At 31.0% G+C, this 19350-nt stretch overlaps 1 protein-coding gene across 1 annotated transcript; it reads left to right on the plus strand.

Annotated features, from left to right (window-relative positions):
- Positions 1-1183: 1183 nt before the first annotated feature.
- LOC129983984 (uncharacterized) lies at positions 1184-19016 on the plus strand. Its single transcript, XM_056093722.1, has 5 exons — positions 1184-3305; positions 8423-8744; positions 11812-12046; positions 14520-14730; positions 18263-19016. Exons 1-5 carry the CDS (start codon positions 1488-1490, stop codon positions 18602-18604), a joined length of 2928 nt encoding a protein of 975 aa, XP_055949697.1. The 5' UTR covers positions 1184-1487; the 3' UTR covers positions 18605-19016.
- Positions 19017-19350: the final 334 nt, after the last annotated feature.

Genomic DNA, 19350 nt, shown 5'->3' on the forward strand with positions numbered 1-19350 from the left:
AACTGTTGACGCTGTAGTCTGATAAGCTGTAAAGTTAGTTTAAAAATAAAGAAATATTTGACATGATTGACTAGCATCTACGGATGTATGCAATTTGCCTTTCTTTTAACTGTAAGGGGGACGAAATACAACTGCATTCTCTTAATTCAATTCACACAATCAATAAAATATAAATATTTTATTATTTTGTCTATCTATATTTAATGGTGATAGTTAATTATAAATAGTTTGACCATGTAGTTTAATTATTGTTTTTATACTTAATGTTGTTTTACTTTTGAGTTTCACTGCCATGCGACTGACGCTTTATTAGACATATTTATGAACAATTAAAATTCATTCAGAATCGAAAGCACGAGGAATGTTTTCGTTACGTTAGAGCTTTAAACTGAATAGAACATTGCGATATTTTAATAACAAAGAAGGAAAATAATCTCTTAAGATTTTTCTTGAAGGAATAAAAGACATATTTTATTCATCCATCTTTTGAAAATTTTTAGAAACTCCACTTTTTTATATATTTGATTGCGAGATCTTATTAAAATTACATTTTTTTTTTATATTTCAATCTCATCAGCCAAAATGAATAAAAAAAATAACATTTGAGTAACAGAATAAGAGGTAATGGAGTTAGGAAATTGTCTTCATTTTTAATAATAAATTCATTAGATATTCATAGATATACTGTAAAGTAAGCTTATGTGCTTATTATAATCATGCAAATTTAAGAACATATTTCATAACATATATTTTTTCTTATTTTATCATAAGCATTCTGCAATTTCCCTTCTGTTGTTTATAATATAATAAAAAATATAACTTTATAAACTTGAAAACAAGATATTGAGTTTCTAGAGGATGAAGTAAACAAGCCATTATCTTCCTACTTATGTGGGAAAATTAAAAGATCGGAGAAGAAGCGCATAAAGTCATCTGATGATTATTATTAAAAGCAAATTTATAACGTTGTAAGGTGACGACGCACGAAAAAGAGAAACCAGCGAACAAAAGGAGGAACTGCATCGTTTTGCGTCTGATTCTACTACATTTCTATTGTTTTACAGAAAATGTTATTGATAAAGCGGGATCACTGAATTCGCTTGCATATCTCTTTCGTCGCACCTTTTATGGAATCTCAAAGGTTAGGTGAGAGATTACACCCTTCGACCGAAGATTAGAACTCATTGTGTTGAGTGGCAGCGGCATAAATATCACCTGCATTACTGCATTCGAAAAATTGTCAATTTCCCGTGTCCATCTGGAATATCTGTTTTTGGTGTTCGTATTGATCTTTGATGTTTTAAAAATAACGTTGAAAGACTGCATATATTAAAGATGTCATTGGTCATTCTGCAGCGTTTAAACAACTTTGAATGACAGGGGGAAATTCTTTTAACATTTTTTTTATTAATTCTTTTAGTTATATGAATTTTTAATTATTTTCTTTACTAAAACTCTTTAACTGCGAAACTAATAGATGGACAAATATGCCTTTAACTAAATTATTTCAAAGGCGCAACAGCAGCCAAAAAGATAGGAAGAAGTCTTTAACTTCTGCAGAACTTTCTGCTTCTGAATCTGTTGCAGAAGGTTCCAATACAACAAAAGAGCCAATTGCAATGAATCCAGAAAGTTGTTATTCGGAAGAAAAACACAAAAATAGTGCTGCCTGTGAAGAAACTGAGAAAATTTCAAACATTGAACCAGAGTTAGACGATCCAAACGATGAAAGCTCTGACAATACTATGCCATGCGAAACAAGTAGAAGGTGCTCTGTTCCAGAAACAAGTGATCTAATGGAACAAGCTCGAATTAAATCCAGATCTCTTTCTTTGAAAGAAAGTGGAACAAAATTGAATATACAGAGAACCAGACGAAGAAAGTGCGAGAGTGAGAGTGCTGCATTCAGTTCCACGGACGACGAAGGATTTGAAGACAAAATTATTCAACTTAGTGAAAGAGATCTAGAAAAGGTGATTGGTCAGTGTGTCGACAGACTAATTCGAGAGTCAATCCTTACGGCCGTGAAAAGTGTGAAAGTTGATAGCCTCTACGAGGACGTCATCAAATCCCTCAGTCGCAGCGCTTCCGAAAGTTCTGAATCATCTGGTGGCCCAGAAACAGTACAGCAGAAACTTCATACTGACAGCGTTACTGAATATGCAGATTTGAAGATGGTGCATACGTTTGAAGAAGAGAAGTTAGAAGATGAAGAATTAGATGAAGCGGATAGCCCTAAACAACAGAGAGATTCTAAAGCATCATCTGAAGTTTCAGACAAACTTCAATCTGACATCCAAAGTGAAAATGATAATAAAGATGGCACAGAAACAGAAGAAGGCTTAACATGTCCAGAATCTGATTCAACATCGAAGGATAAAATTGCAGATCTTAAAGCATCTTTTGAAGCAGATAAATCTGAAAATTGCTCAAACCCAGTTATTGAAGCCGAAAGTAATGTAAATGATTCTATAAAATCTGTTGAAAATTGTGAATCTTCTACATGCCAGAATCAAAATGAGAACATTGTAGCTAATGTCCAAGTTTGTGGCTCCGATCAACTGGATACATTCGTTGAATCGGATAAGAGTAATATTAAAAATAATGATTTTCAAGAAAATGATGTACCTGAACGAACGAAGGAAGTTCAAGACTGTCAGGAAAATAATATATCCACCGAAATTGTTAATGAGAATAAACAAAACGAAACTGCTGAAGACACAATGGATTGTTCTCGGCAGAAGGAGGATCATGCATCTCATATCGAAAACAGCGAAGAAGTAAGAGAATTGAAAGATGAGTTAGCAGATGAAACAGATTACATCAAAACAGAAGTTGAAGAAATAAAGAACATATCCATGGAAGGTTACCACGCTGACATTGAAGAATCTATAAGTCTGCACTCAATGGCTTCAGAATCAAGTTTTGAAAACATCAAAGATTCTAAAGTCTATTCAAGGACAATATCGGATGACACGGTGGCCTCTGTAGATGAAAGCAGTCTTGGTGGAGAACATGACACAATGTTGAAAAAAGACACTGATGATTCTCTCAAATCTGAATCTGGAGACGCGAAAGCTGGTAAAAATCTGAACGTTGAGGCTGATCTAATGGCCATGTCTGGAGATGATTTTTCTCATTTATTGAGAAGCGAATCGACAGTGGAGGAGTCAAGCACTCTTGCGGGCGATTTAGGGGAAAATCTGCCAGAGCAAAAGCCCGTGGAAGAAGAGAAGAAAGTAAATTGGAAAGTTGGTTATTTGCACGTAAAGTTACCTCATAAATCAAGACATAAAGGGCTGAAGGCAAGTATTGAATTTATTGTTTGTTAATTTGCAATTCATTAGCATTTATTTGCAGCTTTAATAATTTTATATTAAACACAGCATCAGCATAACATTTCTTTGCTTTATTTAGAACACAAGTATATTTTTTTTAGATAAGCTGCCATCCTTTGACTTAAAGAGAATTCTGTACTTTTAAAAACCAACAAATAAATGTATTGAAAAATGCGCTGTGCAGTAAGAAATGAAAAATAGTGTATTTAAATACCGCACCTCAAACTGTAATAAATAATTTGTCTTTAATTATTTCAATATATTTTTAATTGTCTTTTTAAAGTAATAATGTGTGGAAACAAATGTTAATTAAATTTCTTAAATTTCAAAAAAATTTCATAATGCATAATTATGACATTTTTGAAATTTAATTCACGCAAGAATATCCTATTAATAATAAATAAAAATATATTCTTACGTGATATTATTAATTTTAGTGATTTTTAGTTAATTCTCCTGAAATTTAAATTTCTAAAAATACTTGATCCTTTTAAGTACATAAGAATGTTTTGAGATTTCTGTCTAATGAGCATTTCGTGTGAGAATCCTATGTACAAAACTCTAAAAATGAATTAGTAAAACCCAGTTATGTTGCGGTTGTCTCTGTCGAAATGGGCATCGAATAACGATTTATTAGAAGAACTGCATGATTTTTAAAAATTTAATTTATTACAGATTTTATTTATTACAAATTTTTATTACCTAATTATGAAATTCGTTTTTTTATTCCTCTAGAATTTCCATTTTTTAAAAATCAATTTTAATAAATTCTTGTTTGAATTCATATGGGATAAATTGCTTTGCTTTTAAAAGAGAAAAAATATAGTTCATCAAGTATTGGATGTGTTTTTAAAAAGTGGTTTATATCTCAACAAAAAGCAATCGAGCGAATATATCTTGAGAAATGAGAAGAAATTCTTTTTATCCCAAATAATAAATTTCATTTTAAGGTAAAAATTCAAAAGAAAAAAAAATAACGTCTATGATTTTACTTTCTAATTCTTTGGGTAGCATCCTCAAAATAAACAATATACCTTGATATCCTAATTTTTTTAAATATTATAGGATATGCCATTAGAAGCCAATTTTCATAAAACACAGGTCTTAAAAACAAAAAATAACAGCAGCAACATTTCTTTTCTGAAATTACAGTTTTAACCTATTATTTATCCTCATACTATTTGCTCTGGAATTTTTTAAGTCTTTTCAAAGCTTAAATAATGAAGATCAGTTTTAAGAAATCGAAAAGAATCTTATTTATTTAGATTAAATGAATTTTTTATTATATTTTTAAATTTTATTAGATGTTTATACACTGACTCCAAGATATTGATTTAAAAAAGTGACTTTAAAACAATACTTAATTAAAAAAAACTTTGGAAAAAGGAATTGATGAAAAATTGAGTCGGGGTTTATTTCGAAAATTTTGAATGATAGTTGTATGGGATGAAAATATTCTCTAAAAAAGAGTTAAAAAAAATGCATTATGGAATAATTTTGTGCAAGTGAAGGTTTGTTGAGAGAGATGAAACAAATTCTTTACTTTTCTGAGTTGAAATGCTTGTTGTCATTCGGCTAAAAGTCCTCTGTCGTGATAAGGCAAGATGACAAACCTGCGGTGTAACAGGTGAGTTCCTGCACCTTATCGAGGCACATATGACACTTGCTCGTTTTGGGTCGTGGGGATCTCTTGTGACTTCGGACGGGTGTACCTGCATCTGATGAAATAGTTGCAATTGAGAAATCAGATAATTCATGATAATATGAATCACTCATCATTGTGATGCTTTAATTCTCCATTTAGACCAATCAGCCAAACAGCTAATTTTAACAGTTTTATTTATTTATTTTTGTACTATTTCCATGATATACTAACATCGTTCATGTTGAAAAGCATGATAATTTAGCTTCAGAAATTGTTCCACAAATTGTAAAAGCGCTTGCTACTGAATTTATTGTTAAGTTATATGTGTTAAAGGTTTAATGAAATAGACAATAAGTTCTATTAAATGTATGAAAATAATCGACTGTATTGAATTTTAGATTGGTTTTTAATAATACAGTAGATAATTTTTTATGTAATAACAAAGGTGAAATAACTTTTGCTTCCAGGCGAAAATGTAATATTTTGCTTTTATTAATTATTTAACTTTTCAAATGGATTTTTGATATTAGAAGAGAGTAAATATTGATTGAACATATGAATAAAATCAATACAGTTCGTAGATATTCTAAAAATTAAATTTCACTTTTTTATAGTTTCAATTATTCTTTAAGATTCAGTTATTCTTTCTACAATTTCAATTATTCTTTCAGATTCAATTATTATTCTTTCAGATTCAATTATTATTCTTTCTGATTCAATTATTATTCTTTCAGATTCTATTTGTGCAAATATTCAGTTTGTTGTCAAACGATTTTTTTTTCTTTTATAAATGTTATGTGACAATGATCATTAAAAATTTTAATACGTTATAATAAAAGATAGGTTTGATTTTAATGAAATTCCGGAATTAAGAATGTCTTGCGATTTGTTAAGATATATTTTGTCATTTACTAAATTTCGCGAAAACTGTAGTAATATTTTTGAATTTATTGTCAAAATTTTTAAATGTCATATATTGGAAAAAAACTGAACTCCTGTTGGCACTATGAGAAAAGTGTTATAAAATTCGGCAGATTGTTCAACTGATATTTCGATTCTTGAATTGATGTTTTGCGATAAAAATGCTTATGATATATCCAGTGATCGAAAATAAAACGTTTGCCCTTGTATTGTCAAAAAATTATGTCACGCTGATAATAAATAAAAAAGTTTTGTTTCATCATGTGTGAAGTGGTATAGTGCATTTATCATATCTAATCTCTGCGCTTTGTCAATTGTATTAAGTTACTGAAAAGCCATTATTTCATCGAAATGGCGGCTTTCCTACATTGAATTATAGCCTTGTTAAAAAGTTATTGTTTCTTTTAAAACCTCGCTCAATATTTCTAGAAAGTCATTTTTAGCAAAATTTAATTACAGTTGACGCTAAAAATATGAAAATATGATTACAAGTATTTAAGAATAATATATTTTATACTTTTTAAGTCCTTACAAAAAATATTTTTGAAAATTCGAAAAAGAGTTTTTGTTATTCTGGTGTTTCGATATGTTGATTCCAGCACACGAACAACAAAATACAAAGACGAATCTTGTATCAAAGAAAAGACGAATATTGTATAAAAGAATTCATCTACATGAGCAACAAAATATAAAGACAAATCTTGTATCAAAGAAAAGACGAATATTGTATAAAAGAATTCATCTACATGAGCAACAAAAAACAAAGACGAACCTTGTATCAAAGAAAAGGAGAATATTGTATAAATTACTTCTTTTAAAAATAGAAAATTAGTTTTTTTTCCCAAATAACGAGCCAGAAACGATGCCATAACAGTATTTTATTAGAAGAATTTATTAATTTTGCTAGAAATCTTGAAATTTATTAATCTTGCTAGAATTTGATAATAATGACGTCACTGAACAAAATTAGAGCTGACATAGCAATACAATCACTGCCTGAGGAACTTTTAAGATAGAGTAGGTTAGTTTAGTTATTCCAACATTCAATTTTGGAGCAATAAAAGGGCTATTTTGGAATGGATCTCGTAAATTTCAATCATGGTCCAATGATGAGTGCGACACGTGAGCTGGCATTCCTCTCATCAAATTTCAGCATCACATAGTGAGTCGCTAAGGTAAAATTCGATACTACACACACAGATCGATTAGAAAAACAAGTGACTATTTTAAGCTTGATAGAAGGTCTTGGCTCATATAAAAAAGGAAGATCAACTTTGAAATCAATAGGATGCAACTAGAAGTGTTTCTATGTACAAAGCAAGAAATAAAAATATTACTAATATGCTGTAAAGAAATCTTAAGAGAGAAAAAAAAATACTAAATTTGTTGGATTTTATTAAATTATTAAAATCTAGATTAATCTCCGTTTTGTGTAATACTTTAATACATATTTTTATAATCTTTTGTTAATTTGATATTGATATATATATGAAAATTGCTCTTTTTATTGCATTTTGTGATAACAGTTATTCTTCAGACATTGCTTCAATGAATTAAAATTCATTGGGTGCAATTATATTTTTATACAAATCCAGAACTCGACTTACGTGTTTTGCATCAGTTACATAATCTTGAGGTATTACTATATGTTTAAATAGCTAAAATTTAAGTTAGTAAGTCTTTAAATGTTTTTTAGAATGCATAACATTCAATATATTATAATATTGAAAATAAACAAGGCGAATTTTAGATATTTATAGTTTGTTAACTATTAAATTGGCAGTTCTTTTATGCGGTCAGTTATTCCCACTGGGTGGCATCTCAAAAATGAGGACGAAAAGCTTTCAGTAAGGTGGTTGGTCCTGGTGGGTACAGTGAGAGGTGGGGTTGACTGCCTCCCATTGATGACGAGAAGTACTTCCCAAGGGAAGGGTTGTACCGTGGTCGGCGATGGCCCTTCGAACTCAACCACAGTATTTAGAAAAAAAATTACAAATTTAAATTATTGTACAGTCAATTAGTCATAATTAAAATACAAAAATTTTATTAAGAAATGTTTCAAATTTTTTTCTACCAAAACTGACCGAATTATGTATTTTTGAATTGCTTTATTTTAGATTAACCGACATCTGCCACTTCCTCGAGATATTCTTTAACTAGCGGATCTTTCTCTAGACCGGTATAAAATCATTCAATGCAGTGATATTCAACGCTTTATAACTCGGTCAATTTTGGTCGTAGAACAGAGGAAATTGTTTTGATTAAAATGCCAAAGTATCAAGAAGATTTTACTGACTCTTTACTAGATTTTACCTGAGCGGTGAATTATATAAAAATTTAAACTTCGCAATTTCTTTAAATAGTACATTTATTGACTCAATGATGAACATAAAATATAATTCTTCACATCATTTAGCCAGGTGCAAGTGTATGCTTTTTTAATGATGTGGATCTGCATGCTCCAATTAAAATAGACAATTTAGTGTATGAATTTAGAAAATATAATTATTCCTCTCAGGTATGGAAGAAGCGTTGTGTGGCCATCCAGCCAGACGAGTTCGCCAACGACGACTCAGACCCATGCCTAGTCCTGAGTGTGTACAGCGGTGACAGCTCGGCCGCTAAGAAGCACAGTGCCTCTTTCTGGAAGTCCATCTCGTGCCAGAAGGCGGTCATCTACAGGAGCAGTTCCAGGACCCACCCGTACGCCTTCACAATTTCGGACGACAAGAAGGCCGTTATCCACTTGGCCGCGGATAGTGAGGCCATCACGCAAGAGTGGATGGCCGCCATCAGGGCCATCCTCTGGCCACCTAGCCCAGTTATCCAACTCGAAAAAAGTGAGTAATTCTTTTTCCGGTAGAGTCAATAGTTTTAGTTGGTAAATTGAAAAAAAAAAAAAATGATCCCTTCTAAAATAAACTTTTGAAAATTTTATTCTAAGCGAAATTTAATCTTGAAATTCTTTAGTGCTAGCCGCCTCTAGAGACCAGTTTCTCTTTAGACAGTTAAATGATAAATATGGAATGTATTAAAAAAAGTAACATTTCACTTTTTTATTTGATTCTTCTGAAAAACGTGAATTCCATTGAACCAGTTTGCTGCAAATTAAAAAGCTTTATGAATGTTATGAAATAAAAGCGATAGTGAAAATCCTAGTACGGAGTAAATAATAGCTGAAATCCTACACTTCAATATTTTGATGGATGAATTCGAATTTGATCATGCATTTAAAAACATTGTTAAGTACAGTGTATAAAATTGGATTAAAAATGATGTTAAGGAACGTAATAGTACGGGAATGGAATTGATAAATTTAAATGGCGATTTTTTGAATTTTAAGATAATACAAAGGCAATTTTTGTAAGATAATTGTTTTGGAAGATATGAACTTCGTTTTCGCAGGCAAGTTGTAATGATTACTTATCTGGCAACAGTTAAGCCTAATTTTGAACTTGATTTTTTTTTTTGTTTGAAACCTGTTTCTTAATATCTTTTATATCTTCTCTCCTCTTGAATGTATTTTTTTGAGATATGGCGAAGAAATTTCAGCGATTTTTCAGGTGCACATTTTAGTTTTTCTTGAATATCTTGAAACCTCTTCAGTTTTCACACTACACACTTATATCAAATTAAAGAACATAAAATTTCTTACATCTTCAAGCTTTTAGTTTTCTTCAAGTTTTAATATTTTTGAAAATTAGGGTTTTTAAGTACTTTTCCATTTCCAGTAATTTACGACCCCCTGGATCATCAAATTGGCATGTTACCTACATGAAAAAAAAAACTTTTAAGAGTGTACTTTCAATTTTAAAAAATTCATGGCTGAAATATTATTTGTTATTTTTTATTAATTCTTTACATTTTTCAACAATTCTTAGACTCCCTATATTTTTTGGGATTTTCACCTACTAAACGTCATTTGGGACCCTATGTTGTATGGTGATTCTTTATTTTCTTGATGCCTACTATCACCCATCTGAATTTGGCGGTCAAATTCGGCAACACCCTGTATATTTTCAAAATAATACTGAAATCAAAATTTGTTAATGAATTATTTTAGATCAATTAAATCATTAACAAATTAGTTAAGTCTAAATATGTTGAAATGTGAAATAAATTAAGCATTTTAATAAAAGAATGGAGTCATAAAATGCATTAATCTGCCACTGGATATTATCTTGCACACATTCTAATAAATAAATGCCAGCAAAATAAAAATCTCACTTAAAAAATTTGTGTTTTTCTTTGCGATAACGTTATCTATCTCGTATGAAACTGCAGACGATAAAAATAGAAGCAAATAACAAAAAAAAAAAAAAAAATAATAATAAGTAAAAAAAGAAAAAGAGAGTGACTAGAAACAGGGAGAGAGAGAAACGAGGAAATTAACAATTTCAGACGATGCTTTTAGAATTGAAATTATGTAAAAATAATTTTTAGAAAAGAAAATTTATTTTTCCAGCCGTATCGATAAAGCAACTGACCTCTATCGCAATCCATGAGATTAGACGAACACGTGATGTCTATAACAGTCAAGCGATTTTTTTTTTATTTCTCCATTTTGTTTTTCTTTAATTCGCTGGATGTCACATATGACGTCCTATATACGAACAGCTGCATTTTTCATTATTTCTCTTCCTTTTTTAAAAATTAAAATTACTACATTTAAACAATTTTACAGCCTTTAGCAAATGCATTAGATGTTCAAAATATATTTCAGTGGTATGACAACTACTTATACCTTTTGATAATTCACCGATTTTTTTTCTTTGTACTATCACTAAAAACAGTACTACGGTTTCTTTTCATTTATATATATATATATATATATATATAATTATTTTTATTGAATAAGTTTGTATTAGATGCGTATTTAATTTCTTATCTTAATACCTTTGAATAAAATAATAAAAAAAAATTATATCGAATAACAATCCAACTTACAGTAACATTAAAAGACCTTTTCCTGTATTTCTATATCATTCGAAAGCTTTGATAACAAATGCAACCCAATCCTGAGATAAGTATGCAAGAGATAATCGAAGTTTTAATCTAGTTTAATAAAATCAAGAACAAATAAAAATTTGTTCAAAGAAAAGTATTTTCAAATATTTGTACACTTGTTGCAAGTAATAGATTTTGGCCAATGCAGTTTTAACTATGAAATGACAGTGAAATAAATATAAAAAGTTTTTGAACAAATACAGGTAAATGTATAAATAATAAAGCGAAATTATCTTCTCAGTTAAATTTAAGAGCTTTGAAGTCACCATTGGAATGTTTATAGAATGAAATATTTGGAAATTGGAAATCACTTAAAAAAATAGTCACAATAAAAGATTCAAAGAAGCTGTAGTATGTAATCAGTATAACAAGTATTTTATTTATTGTAATGGTAGATGTTTCAGAGGAATATTTTTGTTGGTTTGAAGCACTTATATTATAATTAACTAAAATCTATTCTATAACATTGGTATTAACAGTATATCAAAAAAAGTACATCAGCCAGAAAATTTCGCAATATAATTATCTACCTAGTTTTACAGAGCAATTTTTTCAAATTCTTATAAATTTCTCATGCTGTTTAAAATGCAAATGACACACGTGAATCATCAGTCATTTGAAAGCATAATAAAACTTTAAAAGTGATATAAAATAATAATTAATATTATATTTGTTTATATATCGATAAGCAAGAAAAGATGACTTAAATTAATTTATATATATACCGATGTAAATTAAATTTTAAGATAAATTTGTTGCATTCATATTCAACATTGCATTCCTTTGATATTTTATATTCTTAATTTAATACAAAATTTCTAAATCAAAAGAATAGAACATAGGATTTTGGATTACATCCCTTTAAAGAAGAGGTGAAAGTAACATTTTCCTTTATTTCAGTGTTAAATGGACGAGAGTTCGAGATTTCCATCATCGATAATGAGTTCTCTTACCATGCGGGTCTGTTGGGCATGTACGGCTATTTGACCATCACCCCCAAGAAGTTGATCTTAGTGCATCCCCAGCAAGGGTTCGTCATCCAAGAATGGTACCTCAACACAATCGACAAATTTCAGCTAATTCCCCAGACCAGAATAGAAGACGTAAACAAAGTTCTTTCAATGACTACTTGCAGGTAAATATCAGCCTGCCTAATTCCATAAATGTTATACTAGAGAGTAACAAAAGGAGAAGGTATGCACCATTCTGGGCAATGCAAAAAATGCTTCAATTCATAAATACAGCGGCATTGTTTTTACATATATCAATCCATTACGAATTCACTGTTTTTAGTCTTCTTGTAAAACTATTATGAACCTATTTCATACAATTCCCCATCCCATTTTTCTCATTCACTAAGCTGATAAACTTCTATAATTAAATTTAAATATTTTTATAAAAAAGTATTTAAAAGTTGCTAAATCATCCAAACTCAGAAAGTTTATGAATTTAAATTTTAAGGCAAGATTTTCGCCTACAGTATATGTTTGTAACAGCATAATCGAAAATCGATTTTGTGGCTTTAGACTTCATTAATCGATTTAAGCATGGTCATTCAAGAATTTATTGTACACATTCTTTTGAATGATGTTTTAATACAATCATATTTTCCCTCTTTATCATGTAATGCAGATTTAGATGCAAATATTGAAAGAGGGATTACAAAATTTTATCACGTAAGAATTCTGATTAGTATTTCAAAACTAATTGCTTACTTCTATACATATATAATAATCTCTGTGCTTGTATATGAAGAGCAGCTGTTGAATCATAAAAAAATGGCAATTTGAACTATAGAAAATTATGCTTCTTGATCTTTCTATCGTGCATTTCTTAGAAATAAGAATTTAACCATTTCTATTGCTAATATTTTGTAAAATAAAAGTATTGAACGGCCTTTGCACTAATGATTGCATATTTTTCATTTACATTGATTTATAAATACAGAAAACATGCGTTGAATCTCATAAAATGCCTAATTATTAATGAATCTGTCAGTTTTTGAATCTTCTTAGTGTATTGCTAGTGCTGTTGTAATCCATTAAACATGTTTCAAGCACTTTGTCACATATAATGTCTCCATTTCTTTTGCTTAATTATTGTTAAAGATTCCTCTGCAGCGGTCGTTCTTCCGTTTTTGATCCCATATTCTTTTGCAAAAAAGACTTGTTTCTGTGACTCCATATTCTTTTGCAAAAATGATTTGTTTTTGCTGACCAAACTTATCTTTACAGTTTGTACAGGGTGAAGCAGAAAAACCCGGACAAACAATTTTTAGTATAACTTTATTAAAAATAAATAAATTAACAAAATATAGGAAATAATAATGAGTAGACTTTTACTAATAAATAAATTCAATTGATTTCAAAGTGACCACCTTTTGCAGCGATGCAGAGGCGTAAACGCTTGTTGAAATTTTCAACAATGGGCCGCAAGTCTTCTACTTTTAATCTATCCCATTCCCATTGAAACGATTGCTCTAGATAATCGAAATTTTTGTATGGTTTAGTGCAAGCCCTACACTCTAAAATGGGCCATACACTCATAATTCACAAAACTGAGATTCGGCGAGTTTTGTGCCCCCTCTCCAGATGATATCACTTCCCGAAAATGCGCCTTGCACGAGTCTTGTGTCTTTTTGGTCTTGTGGACTGGTGCGGAGTCTTTTTACTTTGCGGAAATGCATTTTGGCTTGTGGAAATACAACAGATTCTAGAATGTTCCGTTGGTGCACTTTGATTCATTTTAACGCCCTCATCCACAAAAACCAGAAGTGTTTTGGCGCTTGCGCAAATTCCGCCTCAGACAAAGATAGACTTAGGATGTTGGCGATGTTCAACAACTTCTGTGTCAACTTGGAGTGTCTACAGACCAGATCCTATCGTTTTGGGAGTTATGATCTCGTTGGACGATAAAGAACTTCTCATTAATGAAAAGGAATCTCTCTCAGCTCTGACATGTGACCCGTCTCAAAAGGTTTCCGCATTTTTGGAGTCGCACGAATTTGTTTTCTTCAGTAAGAAACTGAACTTTTTGGAACTTGTAAGGCTTAGTTCAAGCTCTGCCTTTTTTTGCATTTCGTCACACTGATCGGTCACTTCTTTCCATTCCACGAGCGATCTTTCTCAGGAAAACGCTCGAATTTGATTGAACTCGCTTTTTGATGAGCTCGCTTTTCGCTTTTTGATCGCTATTAAACGTACCTACCGTCCGTTTTCGTTTGACATCATTGCGACGACGAACGTCACTGCCAAGTTCTTTGAAACGACAGATTGCCTCAGACACCATTTGCCGAGACACATTAAGCAAACGAACGATCTCACACTGTCGTTTTCCTTGATCTAAAATAACAGATCTTTTGCTTGACATTGAAAAAAAGCCAAAAAGCAAAACGTAAATTAAAAGATACATTATAAAATATCTTGTAATTGAAGTGGCAGACAAAAAGAAATGAACTCAAATTAAAAAGAAATTAGTTAACTTCTATTCTATGATGCAATAATTTTTTTCCGAGTTTTTTTTGCCGCACCCTGTACACCTCTTTTTGGGGCATTCTTTATAACCTCTTCAAGATGAGCAAACCTAAATGGTATTTATTCTGTTTACAGTGACAGCTCCACCGGCAAAGGGGACCTAATGATCTTCTGCAAGGAGGCGGTCTCCTTGCTGCAGGCCATCGCCTCCACCATCCACCAGATCCTCACGCACCACAGTAAGCAGGAGGGAGGGAAGTACCAGAAGGAACTCGAGGAGATAGGAGCATGGCTGGTGGCCGACGCCACTGTCACTGAAGACTACTACAAAGTGCCTCCCAGACAGGTAAGATCGTTTTCCTTTACTCTAAATATTTAAATAAATTAGAAAATTTTTTTAACCGTTTATGATTCGACGTAAAAATAAAAAAAATATACCAGTTTTTTCGAAAACTTTCAGCAAATAATAAATTACGTACTTCTTAGATTTTGAAGATTTGAATAATAAAATTTAGAAAAAAAAGAGAATTTCCGTATTATTTTAAAGCAAATGCAGATACGATCCAAGTATGCAATTCCTTTCTTTTTAGACACTATGTCAATTTCGTTCCTAAAGTTATTGGTTGTTACCGATCCTAGATGCTAGCAAACTTAGACTATCTTCATAAATCCGAAAACCTGCAAAAAAAGAAAAAAAAAAGGTATGAATAAAACTGGATTCTATAAAACGTCTTTAGTATAACTCAAGCAATCAAGTATGTGGGAGGGAGATGCCTGGTTAGCTTCACATCAATGGCATATCGGGAAATGCTTCTTAATCTGCTGGAACGTGTGTCCACTAATAAATCATGACAGAGTAGTTTGCTGCTTTGGTAAGTTCATTCTTGAATTGAAGAGAATTTCCAGTGCTTCTACAAAAGTATTATGCACGATTGGCTGAGCTTTTCAAAGCTCATTTATTTCCATTTTTTTAAACTGAGGAAATTTCAGAGTAAGTAAATGCATTTTCTCCATGCATGGTTTCAGAAGAAACAGTGTTTCCAGGCTAGTAGCTAGCTCACTGACATTCAGGCCGACGTGGGATAGGACCCACTGAAAGTGGATCGAGTGTCGCAAAGACAGCCGAGAGATAAGATTTAAGTATTTTGAAAAGTAGCAAATTAAAATTTAGCTTATCTAAAATTTTATTGGATATGATATTTGAGTAAAATTTTGTTTTAAACAAGAAGTGTAGAGTGAGAAGCTAGCATGGCTCAGTGATGAATGTGATTTGTACGTTACTTAGAAATTAAGGATTTCTTCTCAATGCTGATAACGTGAATTTTTGCCAGAAGAAAGATAAATTTGTTGTTAATCAAAGATTAATTCATCCTACAGAATCTAAATATAATTTTAAAAATCGGTGAACATGTTTTGGCGCCAATGTGTGCCTCTTTCCTCTCTCTCTGTCTCTGCATCACTGAAACATTGCCTCTTTTAATAATGAAATTATGAGAAAATAGGATATAAACGTTACTTAGACATTAAAGACTTTTTCTCTCTGCTAATAATGTGAATTTTGTAAGGTGAAAGATACATTTACTGTTAGTAAATATATTAAAGATTTCTTCTCTCTGCTGATAAAATGAATTTTTGTCAGATAAAAGATAAATTTATTGTTAACAGAATGTTAAAAAAAATTTAATTATGGAACACGTTTTGGTGCTTATTGCCTCTTTAATTGCGAGCTACTTTGCCCATGGCATGCGAGCATTAATTGATGAGGTATTTATTCATTGCAGCTCTCTTACGCAACGAAACACTGTCACCGCAACACGAAGGACGAAGGTGATAAGCGGATGTCAGGTCACAAACTTGCCGACCAAATACCTGCTAAAAATAAGGAATCTTAAACTTGTTCTTTATTCTTTTCTGCAAGGCCACTGCTTTCTTTAGCAAACTCGGAAATCAAATGGTTAAAACAATTCGCAGAAATGGAAATAAATTTTTAAGAAATTATATACCTCGCTTGCGAAATATACTACAAACTAATTTGTAAAAAAGAGGAAACAAGGGAGGGACAGGCGATGAGAACCTGTCTACTAGTCGCAGAAAAAAATTGTCACTGTAAAAAAAAAATAATAAAGGTCAACAGGTTACGTAACTATATTCTATTCCGAGAGTCAAAAACTACCAATAAATATTCTGAGCTTGTTTTGTACAAGAAGCACTATCTAGAATCATTTAACAAAAACGTGAGGAGAGTAATGCAATATTTATAAACTTATACAACATAAACATTATATAACGCTCCAGTCACATGTTAACCATCGAGTGAGATGTTCGTTCAATGCATTGCAAATAAAAAAAATAATAATGTTTTATTTATTACATTCGGTAATAGGATATTTGAAAAACACATCATAAGATTTTAGCTGCAACTAGAATCCTATGAAGAAGCTTTCAAGCCTACAATTTCTAATTAATTGGTCCAAAATAGTTAGGAAATAATTTCAATATGTATGACCAAAATATATATATTAATTAAAAAATGAATCTGCTGACTTACATTTAGTAAATAAATTCGGGTGTAATAGATTTTTTTCGAATCGAAATATCTAAGGTAGAGAGTTATCTAAATGCTGAGTATTTAATATATACGCTACAATTTTTGGAATGCAGAATTTAGATTTTCCAATAGCTGCATATTTTATAAATTTATATGTACACATATGCATTCAGATCACGGTAATGATATCATTGAGCATTTGTCAAAATTTAAAATAATATCATATTATCTATGATTCCATTGATAAAAAGTAGGTTTTATAATAAAAGGAAAGTGTAGAAAAGTGAAGTGTCGGAAAACATTTTTTCTGCTAAATGCTTAAGCTCGTATGTTCAGACAAATGAGCTGCAACAGAAAAAAAAGACTAGATTTGTTTTCCTTTGTTTTTAATTCGGAATTCGAAGAACTAGTATGTCGATTAAATATTTGAGAAATGAAAGCTGTTCTGCTGTCCTGTTCACCATAGTCTTTCCTTTCCATAAAACACGATAAATTTAGGTCGGAGAAACATTCCTTTTTTAACCACATGCGATGGCAAGAAATTCACAAGTGCACCTGCCAAATACCATAACTCGCAGAGAGGTAACACAAAGTATCCGATACCTTATAGAAATCGGAAAATGATTTATATCTTCTAAATGACCTAAGACTGTTCTCTTAAAAATTGTGTTCCGGCAAACAATCACAGTCGACGTACCGCGAACATCTTTTTTTTAAATTCTTTTATGAAGACAAGCCGTGTACCAAATATGCAACTCCAAGACAGCAGCAGAGAAGCAACTGTTGGTACAGGTCAGTTCCATCTAGCAAAATACAAAATGGCATTCTCTAACTCAAACTGTTTGATGAAACATATACTAAATTTAAATATCTTTACAAAAATGTTAAAGTTAAGAATTAATATTTACTCTATTGCATAAAATTTCTTGATTTGAAATAAAATAACATTAAAAGAGGGAAATTAAAATAAACAAATATAAAAAAAGGAAACTGAAAACTGGAATGAGGCATAATAATTACAATCATCCAAACAAAATTATATCTAACTGATAGAAATCTGCACTGTATACAAACTAAAAAAAATTAGAGAGATAAAAGTGCCATAAATAAAAATAGAACAAAAATACTACCATAAAGGTGCAATATATGAATCCAGTACGTTTATTATAAGTAATTGTAGTTATTTGAGAACAAAGATAGTAAAATGAAAGAAGAAAGAATGTAAAATTTTACCAAATAATTTTAACTCATTGTCTATGAAGCTATACATTTATCTACTATAAATTGTATGCAACTGCAAGAGTTAATTGATATTGTTTATCGTTTCTAGGTTAAGAGTCTTTTGGACATACCAAATTTCATTTTCAACAAACCAATCACTCCAGTGGCAACAGTGGTGGGTACCCCAAGTGTTGCCATGGATTCACAAAAATCAGTTCTCGATGTTGCAAAAACTGAGCCGACCAGAGCTTCACAAGACTCCGGCATTTCTTCTGAAACTGTTCCAGACGACTTCCTCAACTGCAGTGTCACTTCCTTCGTGGTAGGGGGAGGACGTTTTCCAGGAAAATCCTCAGACAGTGAACTTTCAGATACATACACTCCCCCACGCTCCCCTGAAGTGAAAACCAGACGAGAAGCAAAGGCTTCTGATGGAATCGCGCATGCATAAAAAACAGAATACAAAAGAAAACCATAATATAGAAATATTGTTTATGTTTTAATAACTATCTCATATTTATTTAGTGAATTGTTATTCCTCTTTTCGTAAATAAAGTATTTGGAGGTAAGCAGTAACTTGTTTACCTGCTTCACAAAGTTGAAGTCTATACTACTTTGAACTTGATAATTTTTGAATAAACTTTATAAACTTGATAATTTTTGAAATTCCAACAAGAGGACAGATTTTTGTTTTTTTGAAAGAGCCAAGGATTGCTTGGTCATTGTCACATATGAAGCTCTTGTCTGCAAAGTCAACTGCAAATAAAATCAGAAATTCTGCTAAGAAGACACAAATATTCACTTCGGCAGTGTAATTCGTTGCATAACAAAGTTTGATATTAAATTCTTTTTATTAAGAGAAATTATAGACATATGCCTGTCTGAATATGAGTATTTCTTAAAGCACATTCTGCCTTTAATTCGCATTCTGCAAGAATATTTTATTAGCTCTATTCGGTTGTTCTTTCGGATCGTTCTTATAGATAAATTCTGCTTGATTATTATTGTGTTTCTAATTCCGTTTAATTTAGGAAATGATAATCTTGTTCTAAATTAAACGGGAATTTAATTTAGGAAATGATAATCTTGTTCTAAATTAAACGGCACAGTTTTAATAATTATGGTTACATTGCAATGTCAGTGAATCATAATTTTAATAATTTTCCTTACATTGCAGACAATGTCAGTGAATCAAAT

This window comes from Argiope bruennichi, chromosome 9 (assembly GCF_947563725.1).
Source record: "Argiope bruennichi chromosome 9, qqArgBrue1.1, whole genome shotgun sequence".
NCBI lineage: Eukaryota > Metazoa > Arthropoda > Arachnida > Araneae > Araneidae > Argiope > Argiope bruennichi.